Raw genomic sequence first — 23,026 nt, 5'->3', positions numbered from 1 at the left:
TAAACTTGTTTAGCTACAACTATATATAAATTCCCTGTGTAAATGTCCTTGATAAACAATTATGGAACACACAGCCAATATAATAAGAAAAGAACAACAACTAACTTTTGCCTAAATCTGCCCAGAACCTTGAAAAACAAAATTTCCCACTTTATTCTTCCAGTATGTTATTCACGAATTGCAGTGTAATCTGCCTTATCTACCAACACTGTTAATTGGTCTGCACCTGACCAGAAGCAATTAACACTCATATGCAGTTCTGCTCACGCTGACAATCTGTGTCACTAAATCATGTTCTACAGCTCTGCAAGTGAGCTCTGAACATGCAAGTAATCAACACATCAGCTTACCAAGGAAAATAAACCTGCCTGTGTGGAATTTTGCCTATTGTGGCACTGCAAGAACTGCATCACATTTTTTTTTTTATAGAGTAACTATACTGGTATTTTTTCCTATTTATTTGAAAGCTAAACATGGCATTTATACTGTTATCAGATTAAATTCTCATTTTCTCAGAACTTCATGCATCTTTGGTCTTGTTTTAAAAGTGTAGTATCCTGAGGAAAAAGGGAGTGGGGGGGCTTGTGATTGTTACTGCATTACAATTAGCAGACTAAAAATAAAAAGTAAGAACTACTAAATCCAAAACAGGATACTCCTCAGGAACTTGCAAAAAAACCCCAACAAACCAAAAAAACCCAAAAAACCCACCACACAACCAAACCCACAACTATAGGTGATTTCTAAAAAGTACTACAGTGAAATATTTTCACATTCATTTCCTCTGCATAAGTAAAGCAGAGGAACAGAGCTCTTTAAGTAGTACTGAAATTGGGCTAACGATTCAATTGGCAATACCTCAAATCAAAACACAGTCCAGGTCACTTTTCTAGTGTCTGCAGAAGTATACTTGAACTAGGAGCACAGCTTTACAGTACAGCCACTGCTGAAGAGAAGGGAACCGTCCCCGCCTGTCCCTCCAGAAGTTCAACAATTTGTTCTTGCCACTTCCTCTAGCCTGGCTGTTCTGCTCCTACAGGAAAAACAAAATATTTGAAAAAACACACTTTAAAAAATGTTTATTCTATTAAAAATAATAGCTTTTTGCCCTTTTAGTTCCATGAATCAGCTCACCAACAGGTCAGATGAGCACGAGTGCTGACTTCAGGGAGGGCTGGGAGCACAGGGGCAGGAAGCGAGCAGCGCTGCCCACTTTTAGCAACAGCTGCTCATTGAGCCAGCCTAGCTACACCATAAAAATCACACCCTTCATTGCATTTACTCCCGTGTTTATATGCAAAGTCAGGTGAGAATATTTCTAGAAAAAAAATATTTTATATAGCCATCATTAAATGCCCAGCCAGGCTCCATCAAGCTTCAGCCATACAGTCAAACAGACATACAGCCAGGCAGTCAAAGCAAGGAGGCACCTTTGCTCCCAGCTGCCTGGTGCTGACCATCACCAAGCATGGACATGGGGTGCACCTCAGGATCACAGCTTTAGCCCACCAGACACACCTGCTTGTTTTCCCCCTCGTGAGCAGAACCTCTGACCCAACACAAGGGAAAAGGCTCACGCCACCCTCCCTTCTGATGGCAGACTGAAGTAAATCAGGCTGAAAACCTAGAAGTTACAAAACTACAGAAGCAGTCTTTGCCTTTATTTTTCTCCTGTCCTCTAATAATCTGCACAGGGCCTACATACACTAGGATATGGGCTACACATAGAATAAGCAAGACAGTAAGAACTTGCACAATTAAAGTATCAGAATTGTTTCATTGGCTTTATCCATGATAAGATTTTTTTAAAGCATTTTAACCTCAAAACCCAGTTCCTGATTAAAATGTACTAGTAATAACTACATACATTTCTCATGTCTTCTGTAATTTATTTTAGTTTACTCCAACAAATGAGCATCTCACAAATATACATATATGTTTGTTTCCTTGGCATTGAAACGACATCCGCCTGCATGGCAGCAGGCTGAAACCACCAGCAAAGCAGGAGTAGAAGATCAGGCAGAAAGCATCAGGAAGCGAGGAAGTTTTGCTAGCCGTACCCCAACTTCCTTTCAAATGAGGAAACTGAAACCAAAATTCTGTTCTGCTACTGGAATTTATTTTTTGATTTAGTCCCACATACGCTCAGTAGCAATAACAGAGAAAAAGACAGAGACACACAGAAAAGCCCCAGTACAAAGTTCATCCTCTCTCAACTTGACCTGGTCTGGTTTTTTTCCCCCACAGCCTGACTAAGTTTAAGCTCTTTCCAGCAAGCAGGTCCTACCTGAAATACCATAACAGATAGACTCAGGTTGACGTGAGCCAGGTGCTAAGAATATCTGGCATTTAAATTATCAGAGTTTTATTGCCCATTTCCATTAATATCAGCTGACTTTGAATAAACCTCGGGGAGCTCTGACAGCTTCTTCCCAGCCACACTCATTACCCAGCCCTTCCATGTGCTTTGTCATTCTATTGGCACCCTTGTTTCCTCACCATTTTGGTAGCTTGGATGGAAAACAGTATCTGAGTAAGAATTAGTCACTGCTAAGTGGTTTGATCATCAACTAGTTCTTTAGAAGAACCTCTTAGTATGAATGCATTTTATTTTTATATAAATGAATAAAGCAGAAAACATCACAGATTGGACATTAAGTAAATGACTGAAACCCAGGCTATATTACAAATGAAAAGTGTATTTCTTACTGAAATATTTTGTTCAACTCATTGAAATGCTAACTAGTCATTATTAGTCAGAACAAAACTTCAGAGTGAAAAGTAACAAATGAAAAACAAAGTTATACAGTCACACGTAAACTATTTCTACAATTATCTACCTACAAAACACTTACTATATTGTCTCCTTCCTTGAAATAAAGCATGCACACTTAAGACCTTACAGCTTAAAGTCCTTTTAAAACATATTCATATTGATTATATTACAAGAGTGTGCTTGCGGCTTTGTAACCAGCCATTTACAAGGCAGCATTAATAAATAAATAAATAAATAAATTTATTACTATACTTGCTGAGCATCTCAGAAAAACACACTCCTGTTGTTGTGGGCTGGATGACAACTCACATGTCAAACAATACTTGTTTCTGCATCACTTAGAACAGAAGATGGTACAGAGCCCTATCACTACTCTTAAACAAACTGTGATGCAGGATACAGGAGAATGAGTCTGAAAATTATCTCGTTCAATTATCTCTACCAGGAGGCCCTGCAAGCTACCTGAGCAAAGCAAACACACATAGACTACAGCGAACACAGACATAGCACCAGGGCACTTCAGGGAGAAGCTGCCAGAAACAGCCAGCTGCATTGAAAGAAACTTGTCACCTTTCTCTGACTTAGCCATTACTTATGTCCTTGGTAATCTTTGTTATTTCTGTTTTTACCTAGAATGCATTACTTATTCACTTAGTTTTATGCCCAGAAACAGAAGTTTAACACACCCTGTTTGTTCCTTCTCTCTAATTACAGACCAGAAGTTACTTTTCATGCTGAAATGAGGATTACAGAACAGCTGTTAAAGGGAGGAACATTTTGGCCATTAGCTGTGGTAGAAGCTCTGAGGAAAAGCAGTATGTGCAGCCCTGTGGCACACAAGAGCCAGCTTTGACTTTGTTTCATCTTTAAAGCACCGACTGACCTGAAACCTCTGAGCTGTGGGCCTGTGCTGTAAAGATCAAATCAGCAGCCTTACTGCCACAAAAGAGAAGGTTTATTTGGTTTTTATAAAAATGCTACTGAAAACAGACTACACAAAATGAGTAAGTTTGAAGGATACATTTTGATACAAACTCAGGTCACAACTCCAAGCCACTGAGGTAAAGCAATGCCTTGATTAGAAAACAAACAGCAGCCCCATGATCTACTTAAATTTTGCCATTTATGTTTGAGTAACCTAGAAAAAATTATTTCACCTTTTACACCTGAATTTTATTAATTCTGAAGAGATAACACACAGCAGTGGCAACCTACACATAGTATGCAGGAAATCTTATTACAACATCTATACACTACGTTACACTTACTAAGCAAAGAAAAACGCTTCCAAGGAAAAGATGGAATGTATTGCTTGCTCCTCTACCTGCATGTATGGACTACCCTGCTGCTTGGTGCTGCAAGACAGAGCCTGGATCCTACCCAAGGTGGCTCAGGAAGAGAGGATAGTATAAGAAGCAAAAGGCAAGCAACAGCAATAGTTAAAGCTATTTGCAAGTCTCTGGAGATAACAATGATAATTATTTTATTATGAGATAAAAGTGCTCTAAAACTTTTTTAAGACAACATTTTTTTCCAGGTGAAAATGTTGGTTTTTTAAATAAGAGTATAAGGAAATCCTAGATCAATGTCTTTATATTTTACATTTTGAAAACAGTAAAATACATTTTTCAGCAAACACAAGACATTGACTATTTATGAAGTATACCATAATGATCTAAGGAAGAAGTTGCACTTCCTTGTTCTAATACAAGATGATCTAACTGTGCCGTGGTTACAAACTATTTCACACTGTAACATCCTGTGTCAGCTTAGCAAATAATCATCTTGAAACTTTGTAGGTGCTCCTTTCATAGATTATCTTGCTATTTACGCAGTATTCAGTCTCTGAAAGAACCTGTTAGCTCCTCAAAGGGCACGTTAAAGAGACTGCATTAAGAAATCAAATACTGCCTGGGCTCTGCTTAGAGGAGAAGAGTGATCTTTGGCTCAGCCAGGTCCTGGTTTTCATCTGAAAGACCTTTTTGGTTTAAGTAAGGCTGCAACTCCACTTTAACAGTATACATAAATCTTTGGAACTGCCTGTGAACACAGGTGCTTCTCACACAGAGCACCACATCCAGCCCGGAAGAACAGCAGAGAAAAGCAAGTAGCAGACAGCAGCCAACGCATGCTCACTGCTAGCGAGTACCCATCCTCACACCTCAGTCAGTCAAAGCAGCACCCAAGCAGGCAGCTCCTTGTAACCTAGAGGACAACACTAATTCCATTGCCTATCTGCTCTTACAAACCTCAGTTCCCAGGCTGATTTCTTATGATAACGAAACAATCTTTGATTTACACAAAAAATAATTTCTTTATAGTAAAAGTCCCAAATGTTTCAATACAGAAGCCCTACAGACGCTTAGTGCAGCTTGAGTATGACTTTTCATTAATCCAAAACACCAAAAAAACCCAGGTAGACTGAATCCTTTTCCAGAAAGATAAAAAGTAGCTTCTACACAAACCATGAGACCGAGGGATCAATCACTGGGTGAAGTATCTCAGCCCAGGTTTCACAGCCTTCATAATAAATTTAAATCAGAGAATGAGTCACTTTGATAAACTCTGTAATGTTAAATCAAAGTCAAAGATGTAACCCAAGAATAAATCTAAGAATCCAATTAAAGATTTTATTGTAATTCCACAGGGGGTATTGTCTTTTTCTTTTTTAATCTAAGAGCAACTGGCAATTACACAAACACCCACATTAACAGAAGACAATGATCATCTGTCTCTAGGCTAACACCTAAACTAATTAGCTCTCAGCCAGCACCTGCTCTTTCACTTAGCACAAACCACAAGAACTTAAATATCCACATATGTTAGGGAATGAAGTATCTTTCATGTTTACTCTTAATGGTGTTGACATTAGCTTCATTAAGAAAAAAATTACAAAGGCTAATGGCTGCTCTACAAGAACCCCCAGTGACCCTAATTGCTGTTAGTAATGGCTCCTGGAAGCAGAAATAGCACACTATAATGGCCATTAGAAATCAGTATCAGCTTACTGTTTTCAGAGTGGTATTCCACATGCTCCTCATTTTCCATTCAACATTTCTGGATAGGGGGAAAACTGTCAATGTGTTGGTGACTTCGGCAAATACTGGTTTTAACGTCAACCGCTACAATGAAGATTTTTTTTTTTTTTTTTTAAGTACTTCATTTACTATACTACACACATACAATAAGTACACTATATCCTGAGTCTTACCATAGGCCTGCAACACATTCTTCTTCTTCTTATAGCACATCATATAAAACCTTCCAGATCAGGACTTTAACATTTAACAAAGGTCAGGATAGCTAAACAAACAAACAGAAGTCCCCAACCACTCACAACAACACTGTTTGCTGGTTTATTTATTTCTGACCTAGACACAATCATCAAACCATCCCAGAAGCTTTCTCTTTCTCTCCTGGAATCCTGCTTGCTTAACAATAATATTTTGAAAAATGGCACCACCACATTATTCTTATTTATCCTCGAAATATGTAATAGATGTAGAATTTCTCTGTGGTAATTTTCCTTTGTAGACATAAAGTAAACAAGTTAATATCTCCTGGGGTTTTTGTTTGTTTGTTTGTTTATTTTAAGGAGAGTTCCTTTTATGGTTCCTAGCTCCCTTTGAAACACAAACAAACAAAAGAAGACACCCCTGCATCATGAATCTTAGCACAAAGCACTAATGTCATTAACGCCAATACAGTTACATCCTATTTCCTATTATGAAGAATTTTTCGTATTACAGTGTCCAGCAGAGGACACTTGATTTCCTATAATAAATCACAGGCACCTCAGAATCAAACCCACACCTTTTAGGCGCATTGACATGGATTTCCCCCCACCTTATATTTGCACAGCATGGTCTTGGGTGACAACCAAGCCCATCAGGCACACAGCACTACAAATAAAATATAACACAACTGACAGGAGAAAAGCAGGTTTCTATGCCAAACCAAATTAAAACATTAGACCACCTATTTACTTTGCATGTCCAAAAACACTTTCAAAGTGTCTTTGCGAGTCTTCAGCACTTCTGCTGACCACAGCATTACTGGTCATAAACGAAGTTTCAGGTTCAACCAACTTTAGCATGGTCCTGGGTCATCGGTGATGGTCTGCTCCTGCGACATGACACACTTTACCACCACTGGCAAACGTTAGATCCTAGTCATAAGGATGAAATGCCATACTACACGTAATAAAGCATTTTAATCCCTTTAATAACACAGAATACTCATTATAGAAATGCCCTGACAGGTCCTACTGAGATTAGAAGTAATTTACCTACTCAGCAGTAAAAAAAAAAAAAAAAAAAAAAAAAAAAAGACACTAACCCACCCTCTAACAGATATTTCAAGTTTCCCCTGGATATTAAAGTACCTCCTTCAGCTGTATCAATCTAAAGCTGTATCAAACTAAAAAAACCAAAAAAACAAAAAAAACCAAAAAAAACCCCAAAAAAACCCACCACAAAAAAAACCCAAGCCAAAAAAAAGGATCTAAACTGCTCTGTAAGAATAGACAGCCTTTGGCTTTTGAGTGCATGCCTATGCCAAAGGCAAGCCCAGCCAGCAACTTCTCCATTCATCCTCTGCGCAGAAACACACGCCAGTTTTCAGGCCTCGCAGCTTCCCAAATCCGCCTTTTCCACGCGAAATAAACTTGGGAGAAAGGCTTACGAGCCCGCAAACTTCCAAGCGCATCAAGCGGTGCGAGGAGAGGCAGGCGGTAACCATGTAGACTCCTCGTTTCGCGCTCCGCGGAGCGGGGCCCCCGAACGACCCCAGCCCAGTCCTCACCCCCCGGTGCGGTCTCTCACCTGCGGCCGGCGGAAGAGGAGCGGGCAGCAGCGGGGCAGGGCTGGCACCGGCCGCTCCGCCTCAGCCGCCTGAGGTGTCTCTGGGGCCGCCGGAGCCTCCCCGGCGCAGGGAGGGCGGGACGGGCGGGACACGCGCGCGGCGGCAGCGCCCCTTCCGCCCCCTGGCGGGGCCACCGCCCCTTCTCCTCAGGGGCCGTGAGGGGACGCGCGCATAACGGGACGGCCGCGGTCAGCGGCATTTAACACCCCTGCGTGAGGGGGAGCCCCTCAGCCACCCCCCCTCAAGGCCTCCGAGCAGGGTCTGCAGCGCCCCGTCCCTCACAGAGTGTGAGGGGTGCCCTTGTGTCCCGCTGACCCGTCACACAAGGAGAGTGACTAGCCATCGGCATCCACGCTGTAGAGGTGTGGAAGCAAACTTCTGCCCGGGACCCTGAAAAATACAAAAGTTTACAGGCAGCTTTCAAAAATCCAGCCACAGCTGGAGTGCCTGTGGCAGGACCCCGAACTTCCCCACAGCCAGGCTGCATGCAGGGATGAGGGACGTGACCTTTGCAGGCCACTGCTGTGGCCATCCCACAGCACCCGTTTCCCGCTCCTCCATTTACTCACTGCTTTAGTCCTCTGGGTACGTTTTGGGTGAGTTTCACCGGGCTGGCAATGAGTCCTCAGTGTGTCAAGCCTCAAACATCTGGCCACTAATTCAGACCAAGCCTAGCTCTACCACACCTAAGTCCGATGCAAAGCTCATTGCAGGTGACAGAATCTACCGCATGTAAATCCAACGCAAAGCTCATTCCAGGCGACAGAACGAAATGCTGATTTCTGTGGATTTTTGGATTAAGTTTATCTAGGGAGGCGTTAGTCACAGGTGACTGCGTGCGGCCCGTGGCAGGCAGGCGTGTGCCCAGCTGCCTGCAGCTACCACCACGCGTTAGTCATCCACGGTTGTACCATTACTGCAATAATGGATTAGTAACCAAACACAATTTTTATTTGCGTACTGCTAGCCAGCTGGTATTTTCTATACTCTGTAGGCCCGAGCTATGTGCTTGAATTGCCCCTCGCGGAGGGAGCAGCGGTTCAGTGCACACACCACAAGCACGACATCTTCGTTGGACCCTTAAGCTCCTGTTTGAGTATCGGTGGGCAAATAGGAAATACATTTCCTGAGACTGCCCAGCCATTAGGTTGCTTTGGGGGTGTTAGGGCTGGGGATCTTGGAAAGGAATTTAAATCCAGTTTCAGCAATTTGGGACAAGTATATAACCAATACAGCCGGGGAAGAAGTGGTTACATACCTGAGGCGCAGGACTGGGCAGCAAGCAAACTGGACTCTGCTCCTCTGTTCCCTGCCCTGTGACACTTTTATGCCCAGTCCTGAGCAAGTTACCTAATCTTACCTAGGTCTTCCCATTCCCATTTTAGATACCGTGTATCTGAAAAGCACTAGGAAATTATGCAAGTGTTCAGATGGAAGCAGCACATAGGATATTCAGACCATTTCTTAGAGAGGAGAAAAAGGATCTTCCAGTAAAATGATTGTCCAAAAGAATTCCTCCTCTTCGCTGAAAGCTGGATTAGATAACAAGATCTAAAAATCGCAGGAAATGGAAAATGCATTGTTCTGCTGAGATCATAAGTGGAGTCGTTTCAGAACAGATGGCCTCCATTTACCACTTCATCAACACTTTGTGGACCTTCAGAGTCCACATAGATTGCTTAACATCATTTCTGTGTACCCACAAATATTTACTATTCCAGAGTAAGATCTGAAATTCCTGCATGATTCAGTGTGACAGACATTGTGGGTTTTTTTTTAATGGCAGCAGTACCAAAGCACTCTTCAGTGCTGTATGTACGCTGTTATGCAGATTACTCTTAAACCACTGGTAATTACTATAACACATTTTTAGCAAAACAGATGTAAAAGGAAAAAAGCAAAATATGGAAATTAATGTCCAGCTAATTGGCTCCTGTATGTGCTACGTATAACTTCCCCTTTTCTGTTTCTGCTGCTGATTTTTCTCTCGCGCGCTGTGCAGCTGAAGTACAGTCAGGGCTGATTTTCACAACGCAGATGCTACCACCCCTTACTGGAGAGCACCTGACATTGCTGGGAGACATACTCCACGACTACCCAAGTGCAAGGTTCTGTTCTGGGTGAGAAAAAGTGATAGCACTTAACCTGCCATTTCAATACCTTATCTCTTTGCACTTACAGATTGATCTAAAATAAATTTCCTATGCGTATGTGATAGCTGGAAATATTTGATATTGTGAAAATATAGCACTTAATCGAAGGTCCATCTGAAATGACACTGTCCAAATTAGAATACAGCAATCCCTAGGGTTTCATTTGCTTCTGTGAAAGCATTCTTCATAGATGAGCAAGTATTATGATTTTCAAACTCTCACTTAGAAAAAATTCCAGCAGCTCTACAATGATATGGACATAATATATTGAATATATAAAACGAGAGAATTAAACACACACACATCTGATCTTCCAAAGATTGAATCGGATAACTGTATCATAAATACTTTTGGATTTTTAGTTAAAACAGAATGCAACACAGATGATAAAAATAAAAAAAAATAAAATTCAAACTATTTTTCAATTTTTTATTCAAAGTATTTTTAGGTAAGGTGTTTATACCAAATCTACCTGCAGTGCCATTTACAAACTGAGTTATAGAGCATTACAGAAGCCTGTTTTGTACAATTCAGATGTGTGCTTCAATGTAAATTGCCATAGTACCCAATGCCATGAATCATCATGAAATAGGGAAAGATCACTATTTTTAAAAGCAGCAGAAATAGAAAACCATAGTAATCTTCAAGTATAATTTTCACATGGGGGGGTTACAATTTCCTCTTAGTAAATCATCATGGGTTGAATCTGCCTTCAGTATACGCATGCTTGTACTATTCACACTAGTAAAATGTATGACACTGTTTGGTCCCAGCAGGTTACTTCTGAATCATTTTATTTGCAAAATGTTTCAATATTCAGATTTTCAGTGGCTCCCATAAATGAGTCAGATAGGACTCAGAGGGTGGTTGCTGACCAAACATATACATGACGAAAGCAAAACAGAAATACAATCTCAGAAATTATTCTTTTAAATTCTTAGGAATAATTTGAAAGTGAGTATACAGTGGACTATATTGTGGGTTAGACAGGATCTTAAATAGCACGATACTTTTAAAAGTCTGTACACAGTACTTTTGAAATTAGCAGGTAGACTTTTAAATATATTCACTCCTTTTAAATATGCCTTTGACATCCTGCAATACCACAGCAGACAGCATTTAGGAAAGCATGCTTTACCACTCTGCCTTTTTGCAGTTCCTCAAATAGCCAGAAACAGTGACCAAGACAACCTTAACTTCTTCTTTTCTTCACTAGTTTCATGATTATAATTCAGAAAGCCAGGAGTAAAGCGCTGTCTTTAATGAACACTACAGTAGGAAGTATTTATTAGAACATTTTTGATGTTGTTCTTTTGGGTGAGATTTAGCACCTATTTACCAGTGCCCATATGCACACACTACTCTCTTGGCCACTGATCAGTTTAACGAATGAGACAAGTAACTTGAGTAAATTATTTGCTATTTCCTGTACGTTTATGATTTCAAAGACACCGAATAAAAGAACAATCCCAAAGTGCGAGGTGCTACATACTTCGGAAGGATGTAATGAGACATTATTTTGAGCTGCTACGTTGCTGTCACCCTCATTTACAGGGCAATACTAGAATCAACTGCTGAAGACCGTAAAGTTTATGCTATTATATGCAGGAGTATCTTATTGCATCAGGGTAAAGAGAAGGTAGAGTTTCACTGCTGTTATGTAGTTTGCACTGAACAATCTTTTGGGAATCATTTGCTGCTTTACTGCAAATAAAGCAATAAATGCCACACGTTTGGGTTTTTTTTAGGGAAATGAAAAGCTATTCAGGTCACTTGTCCTGTTCGTTATTTCTTTTAAAGTCGCCCAAGAGTTTAACTGACTTGGAACGATGACCGTATTTGCTAGCATTCCAGGTTTCATCAGTGGGACTTAATGCTACAGCAGTAATTTCTCCAAAGAAAACTTCAAGCCCAATGCAAACTCACAGCACCGTGAAATAATAGAATAAATTAGGAGAAGTATCAACAGTTCAAAAAAGTATCTGACTGAGGAGTTAATATGCTCTCTTCTAGAGGAACTGAAGGACTGCAGAATTCTAGAAGGTTTTGTTCCATTTCTTGGATTAAGAATCAGAAAAATACCTCCATCTCCTATCCTGCTCGTGATTCAGGTTCTTTCTCCAGAGCAAGAACACGCATTATGACTTGAAAAATCAGTGCCTGGCTAATTGCTTAAGCCTTTTACCTGTACTTGCAGGTGTGATTTGGACTGCACTAAGGGCTATAGATCAGACTTGGTTTAAAATCTTTCTGTATAATCAAGTTGAACTGTATTAAAAATGGAACATTTTCTTCTAGAAATCGAATTACTCTTAACAATACTGAGTGACTGGTCTGGTCTGTGACTTCCTACAAAACTGTTAAATGGTCTTATTGAGGATCACTCTTTCTTTTCATTAATTGACAAGTTACGCAAGGGAAGAAAATAAATGAAAGGAAGGCCATTTCTCAGTTAGATATGGTAACACTGTGGGTGGAATTTGCAACAAAACGGAATATATTATTGATTTAAAGAACACAGAAGAGTACTGATCATTTTATTTTCACAGGGAATGATGAAACTATTTAGCTAACTGTTTCCAATTTGCACTTCCAATAATCTTCCTCTTAGTAGCCCAGAGGGCATATTGGAAAGAAAAGAATACTTCTTTTAACAAGTGATAGGACAAGAGGGAATGGCCTCAAATTGTACCGCGGAGGTTTAGATTGAGTATTGGGGAAAACTTCTAAAAAAACCCCCAAACTTCTAGGGTTGTCAAGCATTGGAACAGGCTGCCCAGGGAAGTGGTTGAGTCACCATCCCTGGAGGTATTTGAAAGACGTGTAGACGTGGCACTTAGGGACATGGTTAAGTGGTGGACTTGGCAGTACTGGGTTAACGGTTGGACTCAATGATCTTAAAGGTCTTTTCCAACCTAAACGATTCTATGCTTCTCTTTGGAAAAATCAGTAAGGAACAAATGGACCACGTGTATTAGCAGGGGAAAACGCTTTTATGTAAATCAAAATACAATTCTAGAACAGGAAGTTCTTAAGAGAATCCACTAGGAAACACAGAATTACTAACAAAAAAATTTTTAGAAGTCTGTTACAAAGCGATTTTAAAAGTGTGTGGACAAAGTTCACCTGGTTAAATCAACATAGCCCTATTATACTGAAGCCAATGGAGTAAAAATTACTCACTACCCGAGGCTCTAGCTTTTAATATTAATTTACTGAGCTTAGGGAAGTACTTGACCTCTTGAAGATTAGTTTATTTAGATTGCAATGGTGATTGTAAAAGAAATACAGAGTAAAGAACATAGCCCTCCCTTTATTTTCCTTGATGCTGAGAAACGGAGTGTATTTTCCTCCAAGTAGCTGGTATTTTCAAACAGACTGATGTAATAAGTATCCCAAAGCTGAGAGGGACTAAGATGGGAAATGCTTTACTTTCTTACTATCCTGAAATCAGAGTTCTGCTGCAGCAGTAACTGATGGTGTTTTTAATTGCTCACAAGACCAGTATCAAAACCCATCCTGGTACCACCAGACATCACGATGCTATTAAATACGGGCCAAGGAGGTTTTAAGAGTTTGCCTCACCTCAGTGGATCAAACAGTGGGCAACCGGCTAATCTAGTTCGTGATGGCAAACATGGTTCTAGTCCCTGGGATCCCACCCCTGGTGGAGTCTGTGGTGCAGGAGGTCCTTCGCCATTCACCAGGAGCTGGAGGAAGGGCCTCTAGCACCACCTTCTCCTTCACCCACCCCCTAGTCCAAGAATCCACAAGCTGTGTAGAGTTACTCTGTTGATTGGCATGGCTTCTGACATTTCAGCTGTGTTTAACTGTTGTCTTCTAAGCAAACTTGGAAGACAAGTCACTAAGTGTTAATGGGTGGTCTATAACTGAGCAAGATGCCTGCATAGTTCTAATCACTCTACTGATGTATATACATTAGGTTTTGCTTAAAAAAAAAAAAAAAAAGTTGAAAGTCTTTGAAACTCTGAAATCAAAAGATTGAAAAATCAGAGGAAAAAAACAGATAAAATTGATCTCACTGAAATCAGTAGGAAACCTCCCCTTGAATTCAACAGAACCAGGCTTTTAGTGGTAATTCTTGGAGTAAGGCAAATGAGTAACCTCAAATTTGCAACAGCAAAGATCTCTCTCCTTTGCAATAAAACCTAAGAATTTTTATTGATATAGTAATGTTAAAATTGTGTTCATACTGCACCTTCATCATTCCAGTACAACACATTATTAACTGAAATCAGCTGGGAAGTGATTAATTTCAGGATAAGGATTGTCTAGTGCTTTAGCATGTCCACACAACAGTGGGTTGTACTGGTATTGTTATGATAATTTTCTTCCATGTGGATCGAACAGGGAAGAAACTTAGCTAGCTTCTAACACAACTGTATCAAAACTGCATACTTGCTGTTCTTTAACAGTGATCCATCCAGCTCATAAAATTCAGTCTTAACCGATGCCAGCAACCTGCTTAGGATACAGGACAGCTGTGATTTCCTATGAGGCACATAGGTAGGAAAAAATGTATAAAACCAGAGATGCTGATGAGAACACAAAACAAGAAATGAAAATAAGTAAGTCTGTAATAGTGACATCAGAAAAGTAAACGTCAGTTCTAATTTATGTCCTTTTAGTATTGCACCAGCTCATCACAATTGTTAATTGTACTCTTCCCTTACTAGGCAGCATCAGAACATTCAGACTCTCCCAAATGTACAAATACAGTAAGACTTCACAACTACTGTTTTTTGTGGGCAGCTTTTTAAGTGTTGGTAAGTGGAAAAAAGGTACATAATACAGAAACTATAGGACTAGCATTACTTCGTGACTTACTGTTTTCTATTGCTTCTACTTCAGAAACACTCCTTTAAAATCACCACTGTAATCCACAACACTACTTCATTCAATAGAAATGAAGTGCGGTGGTAATGCCATTTGAAGATTTAGGGGGTTTTTTTGGTTGGTTTGTTTTTTTAAATATGACTATCCATGCACAGTAAAAGTACCAGACCACTGGTCTCTGTAACTGCAAAAGTTGGCTTCCTTCCTTCAGCTTCCAGATTCCCAACTTCTTTATTTGCCTGCACTCCTAAGTAGTTTGTTCTGGTTTTGACTGACCATCATGTGACCTCGTTCTGAAGGATTCAGAAGTACTTAGTTGTTAAATGTATTTATTTAAAGCACTTTGTGTTGGAAAGCAGGTCCAGGGCAACGAGAGCTGGCCAGGGTGGTCTCTGGCCCGTTTTGCTGGAGGAGGTGAAGGCTGCCTGGCTGCACAGCTGGAGATGCCAGGGCAACCCACTGCCCCGGCTCCTCTTCCTAATAGCTGGTACCACTCTTACCCCATGGCTTTTGAACCTACTGATTTTGCTTAACCTTTTTTTTTTAGGCAACAAAATTCAGTTTTCTCAGCCATACCTTCAGAACAGTCAAAATCTGTGAGATTTGGGATGCGTAAGTGCAGACAGTAGCTCAGCATTACCAGGTAAGTTACTACTACCTGATGGTGCTATTGTCTGCATAAAAACATGGTAAAACAGAAGCCTTCAAGCTACCTTTTGTAGTTGGGAGTATGTAGCTTAGACACTGCACAAAAGCAAATCACTAGATGGCGCACACTCCAGCTCAGAGATACGTGAAGTTTTCAGCAATTAGATTGCTTTACGATGTTATCTTGATGGATAATAGTTGATATCATAACATAGATTTAGTAAGACATGCTTTGAGATGAATAAAAATCTCGTAGAAAAGATTGAATTATTTTGTAAGTTATTCCTCCCTTGCACTGTCAAAAATTTTGACGAGCACAAGCAAACAAGCTAGCATTGAAGGAAGACAGTATGAAAGATTTCTACTGGGTTAGCCATTGATTTTTCTAAGAATGGTCTTTTCATACTTACTGATTACCAGGCAACCAGAAATTAGTTTGATTCAAGATCCACTATAGAGAAGCAAAAAATCCAAACCTGCCTTAATCAGTCCTCTACTTGTAAGAATGAACAACAGTTTTGTTTTGAAACAGGCCACAGAAGGAGGACAATGCAAACAGCAACCATTAATGCACATTTCACCTAAAACAAATGTTATTGGTGTAAGAAAAATATTTCTTCATACTCTAGGTGCAACAACCTGTTGTACAAAGACCAGCAAGGTGAATTTGTTTTGGGATTTTTTTTAAGATGGGAACTTCACGTTCAGAACAGGCATTGTTGTGGTACACTGGCAGGCAGCATAAACAAGTGACTTGAAGCAGGTTTATTTTCAGATTTCACTGTCACTAAATCTGGTTCAGTAAATAAACTTTAGACCTGGGAAAATGCAGGTGAGAGCAGCGATTACTTTCTCTAATAGCTATTCAGAAACATTTGATTGCTTAATGATATTTCAGCTCAAGAGTCAAACATTGCTTCACACAGAAACAAAAGTAGCTTTATATACAAGAGTTTGTTTTGTTTTTTTAATTTTAAATAAGCAAAACACTCACCAAATCTGTACCCATGGTTCCTTAGACTTCCTCTACCACCACACAAATGCATTCCTTACAAGCCAGCTCTTGCATACAGCTGAGAAGTTTCTTCCTCAGGTGCTTTGTACTAGGGAAACTAGGGCTTCATTATACAGAAAGATTTAATTAAAAAAAAAAAAATATATATATATTTAGTCTAACATCCAAACATTAGATTCTTGAATGATTTGCACAGAAACTAGCTTCAGTGAGGGCTAGGGGGATGTATTGCCAACTCAACCTGCTCAATTAATGAGATTTGTGAGGTTTTATTTTTCTTTAAAAAGCAGCTGTAGCAGCAGGCAATACCCTTTTTAAAGCACTATCGGTCTCCATCCCTTCCCACTTCACTATAGCCTGTTGGGACAGGATTTGATAAATGCCATACTCGCCATCAGATCTCTGGGTCATAAAAAACGAAGGGTGGACTCAGTTAAAGAAGGATGAGGAGGTTCAATTCAGCAAGTTTAAAATATCAAGAGCCATCAAGGATTTCAAAGACAACTTTCAAAGGACCACTAGCAGGAGAGCAGAACCAAGACATACCCATATCAGTCTAAATGGCAAGCAGATTCACTGCTCAGGCCATTCAGCATCTGACAAGTAGTAATGTCTGAGCACACTGACTCATTAGAAGACGGCGCAGCGCCTCATTGTTCATGCATCTAGGAAGCCAGAAAGACAGCATTCCTCCAAATGGTTTTTATACGGAGGATCTCCAAGATTTCTTTTTTGTCTTCCCTTACTTGTGTCCAGAAGTGATTTTCAGGATCCTATCACCTTGTACCAATTCATTTACAGCAAACTAACTCCCCATGTCATAGCTGCCCAAGTTCACCGCTGGTTACACTGCTACAGGAAGGAGCAAACAGGAACAGGCAATTTTTAAGCTTGCTACTGCCAAGAGAGAGGCCTATTGAACTGTCGGGTCAAGGTGTCTTAACAAAAGCACCGCACTTCTGTTAGAAGTTTTTGGAGTCCACAAATCGATAGAATGGTCATGGCGGGGAAATCACTAAATACACTAAGAATTAAAATCAAACCTGTTCAGAATTTAACTGATCTAAATTTTACAGTAATCTGAAATATAGATTGATTTGATCTAGCACTACCTTAACTAAAATGCACAAGCAACAGCCACTTTCCGGCTCTTTCATTCCCATTTCCTTTTCAAGTAGATACTTGACACAAACTTTGGCCTTGTAAAGACCCAGTAAGGCCACGTGAATTTTAATTCCTGTGTTACTCAGGATGCTGTTCATTGAGTAACCTGCAAAGGATTCTTGGTGCTGAATAATTTCTCTCAGATCATCTCAAACATCCTAACAATCAACCTTTGAAGATTAGTTCATTAGGTTCAGAGCAAATTACTACCGGGAAGAGCCCGGTAACTTTGACACAGGAAAATCTACAACCATGATGTAATTAAAGCACCATGAGAACTGTAAAGCTGGTTTCAACTTACAAATGAAACCACGAACACGTATGTCAGAACTGCTGGTAAATGACTCATGGAAACAGAGTCAAAGCACATTTACATTTAGGTCACTGCACCTGGAAAACATTTTTGAGGAGAACTTGTGGCAACACTACAAAGTAGCTAGAAAAATAAAGCTCTCAAATTCTGCACTTTCAAGACAGTTTCAAGACATGGCAAACTTGATTCTTAGAAAACTATATTGCACTATTAAGAAGCAACTTCTAGGGAGTCTGCAGAATAAATAATCACTAGTCTGCACTTTAATAGTAGCTGGAATAATTAGATGTATTTTCTGTTACAGCCCCTAAATAGGTAAACATACTCTCTTCTGGAGTAATTACATACTCTGTAATCTCTTACAGCTTTTACTCTCCAGGGAATAAAGTCGGAGTCTCACGTTCAGTTTTATCATCTATCATCAGTGTTAACATCCATCCAGATGTCAAATGGCTGGCTGCTTTTATTTACGTTTTCAAGATGAGACTATTTTCTAATCAGTTGCTCACGTTATATTTAGGACGCACTCATGATTACTCCAGACAAAAAAATTAAAAGTTCCATTTTGAAAGTACATTTTAGAAGTTGCCACCAGCCACTTGACTTCTGATTATTTTCTTAAGATTAAATTCTAGGAAAACAAGTCTATTATAAACATTTAAAAACCTGAGCTGTGAATTCTGAGGAAGCTGCACAGAACATGGAGGTCAGTATCAGGTCATGTCTCACAAATGGGAAAGTTTACTTACATTTCAGCTTCTTTTCTGCCACAAGGTGGAAGACTGGCAACTTAAAAGAATAAAATCAATAAACACACAGCTTTTAACTATAAACACCATTTGAACTATTCTTTAAAAAAAAAAAAGTAAAAAAAACCCTTAACAAAATAATCTAATGTCAAACAAGAAGATATATAAACATTTCAGCTTATTTATTTCAGATGGTCTTTGTAGACTACCAGCAGCACAACGACAAGAACTTTCCAGTGTGTGCACTGATTTATGCAAGCAAGGAAGATAACCAAAGTTAAGAGCATACTTTGGCAACATCAACTGTGCTTCAGGAATTATGCTAAACACTGTTTCTAGCTGAAGGTAACTCAAATTAACTTTTGCGTATTTCTGCAACGCCCTCCTCAGCGTGGCAGCTGTGGACAGCTGTGTCCTGCAGCTGGAACACAGCCCTTAACCTGAGTTCGCAAGGGAAAGAAAACACATCCTTGCACAAGTTTCCCATGTACAGCACAGAGGAAAGTTAAGAGAAAAATTATACGTTAAGAACCCTTTACACATGTATATTCTTCCACTTATTCTCAGGCATACAGACTCTGCTTCAGCTCTCCTGGGAGGAAACATGGCAGACCAGGCCCACTTGAACAAAACAAGCTTCCAAATTCCAGGCAGAGGGGCCCAACGCTCAGCTGCGGAAGCACCCAGATACTACACAAAAACGTTACAAAGCGCCTTGAGCAGTCTGCTCTTTCCACAGGACTGTGAAGGAAAAAACAGGGTAAGCGTCAAGAATGGTGATAAACTGCAGTAGTTAGATTAAACATTTATTTTCATATATTCACAAAATCTTCACAAAAGTATTTAAACTCAAAAAGGAATTAGACTTGAGTCAAATACAGAGATGAAATGTACAAGACAAATGAGCAGGCAAACTAAAAGGTCTTGAAAGTATTTTACTTCAGATTGAAAAACGAACAGTTCAACTGTTCTGTTTAAATAAAGATTTGCAAGATATACAGTATTTTATGAATACAATGCTGGTCATTTGAGGCAATGTAAAATACCTCAATTTTTCCTTCATGCTTTTTTTTTTTTTTTTCTTTTTTTCTTTTAGAAAGATACTGTTTACCAAAAAGAAACTTGAGCAGTCCAGGAAAAGCTATTTTCCATTAAATTTATGAAAACCATAAATTGAGGCAAACCTAAGATTCCCAATGGAATCAAGATTATCTTCCCGCTACCACCACCTTAAAATTATCACATGCTTATTGGAACACTAATATCTGCACCCTAAGAGTACATTTGCTTTCAACAATGAGGGTGATTCTTTTAAAAACACTTCAGTGTGGTAAATGCGATACAGATCTTTGTAAGCTTTAAAGTTTTGGAACAGTTTTGCTAATAGCAGCTAACAATACTGGATTAATATAATTTATAAATAATTGTTCCCTAAGCGGTGAACATAAGTCTACACATTCACAATAATCTAAAACAAAATAAATACTGTGATTATGCATAATGTGGTACAACTTTTACTAGTTTCTATGAACAAAAGCTCAACATCTTGTTGATAAAATTATCTGATCAAATTAAAATATGAAACTAATTTTTTTTAAAGAAAACATTGTCAAATTAACATCACTTAAGCTTAGTGTTTGAGTAAATGTTACGACTTTTCATATCTTTGGAATATATATTTTTTTCCTTTTTGAAGTAAAACACTTTAACACATTGAAAATGTTTATTAAAGTGATGACATCAGTTCTGGTCTTATTCTAGCATTATTTCACTTTAAAAATCATTGCACTCCTTAGTGCCCATTAAAAGTCAGGTTGGTCTGTAGTATTCTGTAAATGTATATAAAAAAAAATTTCTAAAAGCTAATAGCACTTTTTATAAAATCATCATCTCCGGAATAGCTGCATTTAATACAGCCACATATGCCGAGTACAGACTTTCCTCTTTAAAGAAATAAGTGAAAGTAAATGCCACTTAACTTTCTACCGTTGAAGTGTCCCAGCTCCTGTTCCAAGCTATGCCTGTGAGTGTAATTACACATTTAATTTGCATTCATGGCATCAAACCGCAACCTAGACTTGTAATGCAACTGAACCAGACAAAGGTGGAGTTTAAATTAAATGGTAACTAGATCAATGAAGAAATAACATGAGATATGAAAGGTTTGGGTCTTTAAGGCAATACAAAATATATTTCATTATTTGTTGCTCTGTGTTGATTTTTTTTCAGTAATTAAGTGTAAATATAAAAATGCCTAAGAGGGGAGTGAGAAAAAAATACTTTAATTGTAAAATTCACTTAAAGCTTCAACAGTTATCATCTCCTACAGGAGTTAGCAAAAATATAAAAGACAAAAAAACCCAGACCTGGAAGGAGGAGGGAAGGCACAAACAAAGAGGCATGGGATTAAAGCAGCCCAGGAATGAAAACGTCTGTAACAAACCGAGTTTTGTTTGTGTGGTATTTTTAAACGGAAAAAAAAGAAGAAAACAATCACCATCAACAACCAAACAGGAAAAAAAAACCCAAGTGGCTTTGTATTTCTTTAAAAGAAAGGGTTGGGAGTGACCACTGAGGGGAGGAAGAAGGATGCAACTATAAAACCCCATTGCCTGAAACGATGGCACTCTAGAAAACAAGGTGAAGGTTACTTCTCCGAGATGACAAGCTCAGTGTCTACACAAAGTACATGTACACTTTATACAAATGAAAAACTTCATTTGCCACCATAAACCTTTCTTTCAGAGGAACAGCTTTTGCAGATCAAATGTTCGATTAAATCCTTTAAATGCCAAGAAAAGAAATTCTGAGCAATATAACTAGTAATGTCTCTTTATATGGATGTTAAGATGACAATTCAGATTATTTTCCAAACTAATCCTGAGAAAAATTTATGTTTACAATTTAAACAGTAATGTTATGTAAAAAGTATTAACAAATCCACTATTACAAATGTCAGTTTTCCTATATGGTCATCTATATATACACAATAAAATGGTAAGTATATGCAAAAATAATAAAAAAATCATGCACAAATTACTTTCACCTTTAAAGGCTGGGTTTCCCTCAAAATACAATTTTTTGCTTTTTTTTCCTATTTTTTGTGTTTTATTTGTTTGTTACCACCCCCTAGACACACTGAGTACTACCTCTACAGGTCAGCATGAGCTGATGGGAAATACATTTATTTTACATTCAAGCTTTTATATTCTAAATGACCCTGTTGTAGCATATGACTTATCAAATGAGCAGCCTTTTTCCTCTTTTTTTTTAAATTTTTTTCTTTTTAAATTTTTTTCTTTCTTTTTTTTTTCCTTTTTTTTTGTTTTTTTTTTTTGTTTGTTTGTTTTGTTTTTTTGGGTTTATTTGTTTTTGCAGTGATCAATCTTCATGATCCGTTCCGTGGCGAGCTGGGAAAAAAAAAAATGCAGTTGCTAATCAATGTCTGAACAGTCTGAAGCTCCGGAAGAGATCCAAGGAGTCACTATCAAACTATCCTGTAGCATGAGATCATTGCACACAGAAGAACAGTCATAAAATAGGCAACTATCTACAAAGGTCTGAAAGGGCTGCATCCCTCTTGTGTTTCCTCTTTTTGCCGTGGAAAAACTGATGGTGTGATTTGCTGCCTTGGTGTTGTTTGTTTGTGACTGAGGTACCGTGGCTTGAGTTTGTTGGACCTTGGAAGCCTTTGTTAGAAGAGCGAAATAACCGTGCAGATCCATGCTGTAAAAGAAGAACATGGCAAATCAGTGCTAAAAAAAGAAAGCTGTGGCAATTACACAACCCTACTTCTGGATAATGAGGATGTTACCTCATGACGGTGCTACACTTGGAAAAAAAAAAAAATGGATGTGGCAAAAGAAGCTAAGCCAAAAGCAGCACAGTACCACAAAACCTTTCACTTTGGTGGTTGCAAAGAAATGCCCATCTCTAGACCCAAAACCATGCAGGTTGAGAGAGAAGAGCAGAGCACTCTGAATTTTGAAAAGGATAGAACTGTTCTATCGCTCCTACTTTGCAACCATCAAAAAAATGTTTTACAGAAATGTAAATCCATAATCTGAGATGACAGGTGAAGATTGCTCAAATCTCATCTTCTGTGCAAAATTAGGAGAACGTTTTTTTAAGAGCAGGACTAATTTTATACCGCATCTTTGTTTACAGATGTAGAATATCTCACATTGTCACATTCACATTCCAGCACCAGAATTACCTCTGCGTAATAAGACAAACATGCATTCATGGTACATCGAAAGGCCTAGTTTGTAAACGGTCTCATTACTAGCTAGAGATACATCGTCAGCAAGCAGGAGGCAAGTCTTGAGAATTACTTTTCAGGAATAACATTCCAGAAGATGCTAGACTATTTATCATTTATTAAAGAACTCCTAAATTCTGAAAAAGCATAACAATTTAAAACTGTATATACCCCAAATATACAGTATATAGAGGCAGACAGTATTTCTAGATGACCGAGTTGTCACA

The 23,026-nt window shown here is 38.9% G+C and overlaps 2 protein-coding genes across 4 annotated transcripts in view; both read right to left on the bottom strand.

The window, feature by feature from the left end:
* The window catches only part of ADCY7 (adenylate cyclase 7), a 67,835-nt gene extending 60,147 nt beyond the window's left edge, over window positions 1–7,688 (bottom strand). The window contains exons 1-2 of one of the 2 annotated variants that reach the window (XM_037408748.1): window positions 7,600–7,688; window positions 859–1,033 (exon numbers count right to left, since the gene is read on the bottom strand). The gene's annotated coding sequence lies outside the window, so the exon portion shown is untranslated. The remainder of the gene's footprint in view (window positions 1–858; window positions 1,034–7,599) is intronic. The other variant, XM_037408749.1, reaches the window with a different exon arrangement.
* An 11,643-nt stretch (window positions 7,689–19,331) lies between these two features.
* The window catches only part of TENT4B (terminal nucleotidyltransferase 4B), a 42,753-nt gene continuing 39,058 nt past the window's right edge, over window positions 19,332–23,026 (bottom strand). For both annotated transcript variants that reach the window (XM_037408766.1, XM_037408767.1), the window contains exon 12: window positions 19,332–22,264. In XM_037408766.1, the coding sequence (XP_037264663.1) occupies window positions 22,085–22,264 (180 nt within the window). In that variant the 3' untranslated portion in view covers window positions 19,332–22,084. The remainder of the gene's footprint in view (window positions 22,265–23,026) is intronic.

Source organism: Falco rusticolus, chromosome 15 (genome assembly GCF_015220075.1).
Source record: "Falco rusticolus isolate bFalRus1 chromosome 15, bFalRus1.pri, whole genome shotgun sequence".
In the NCBI taxonomy this organism is placed as follows: Eukaryota; Metazoa; Chordata; class Aves; order Falconiformes; family Falconidae; genus Falco; species Falco rusticolus.
Note: the sequence above shows the minus strand (reverse complement) of the source record. Positions and strands in the feature narration are given on the sequence as shown.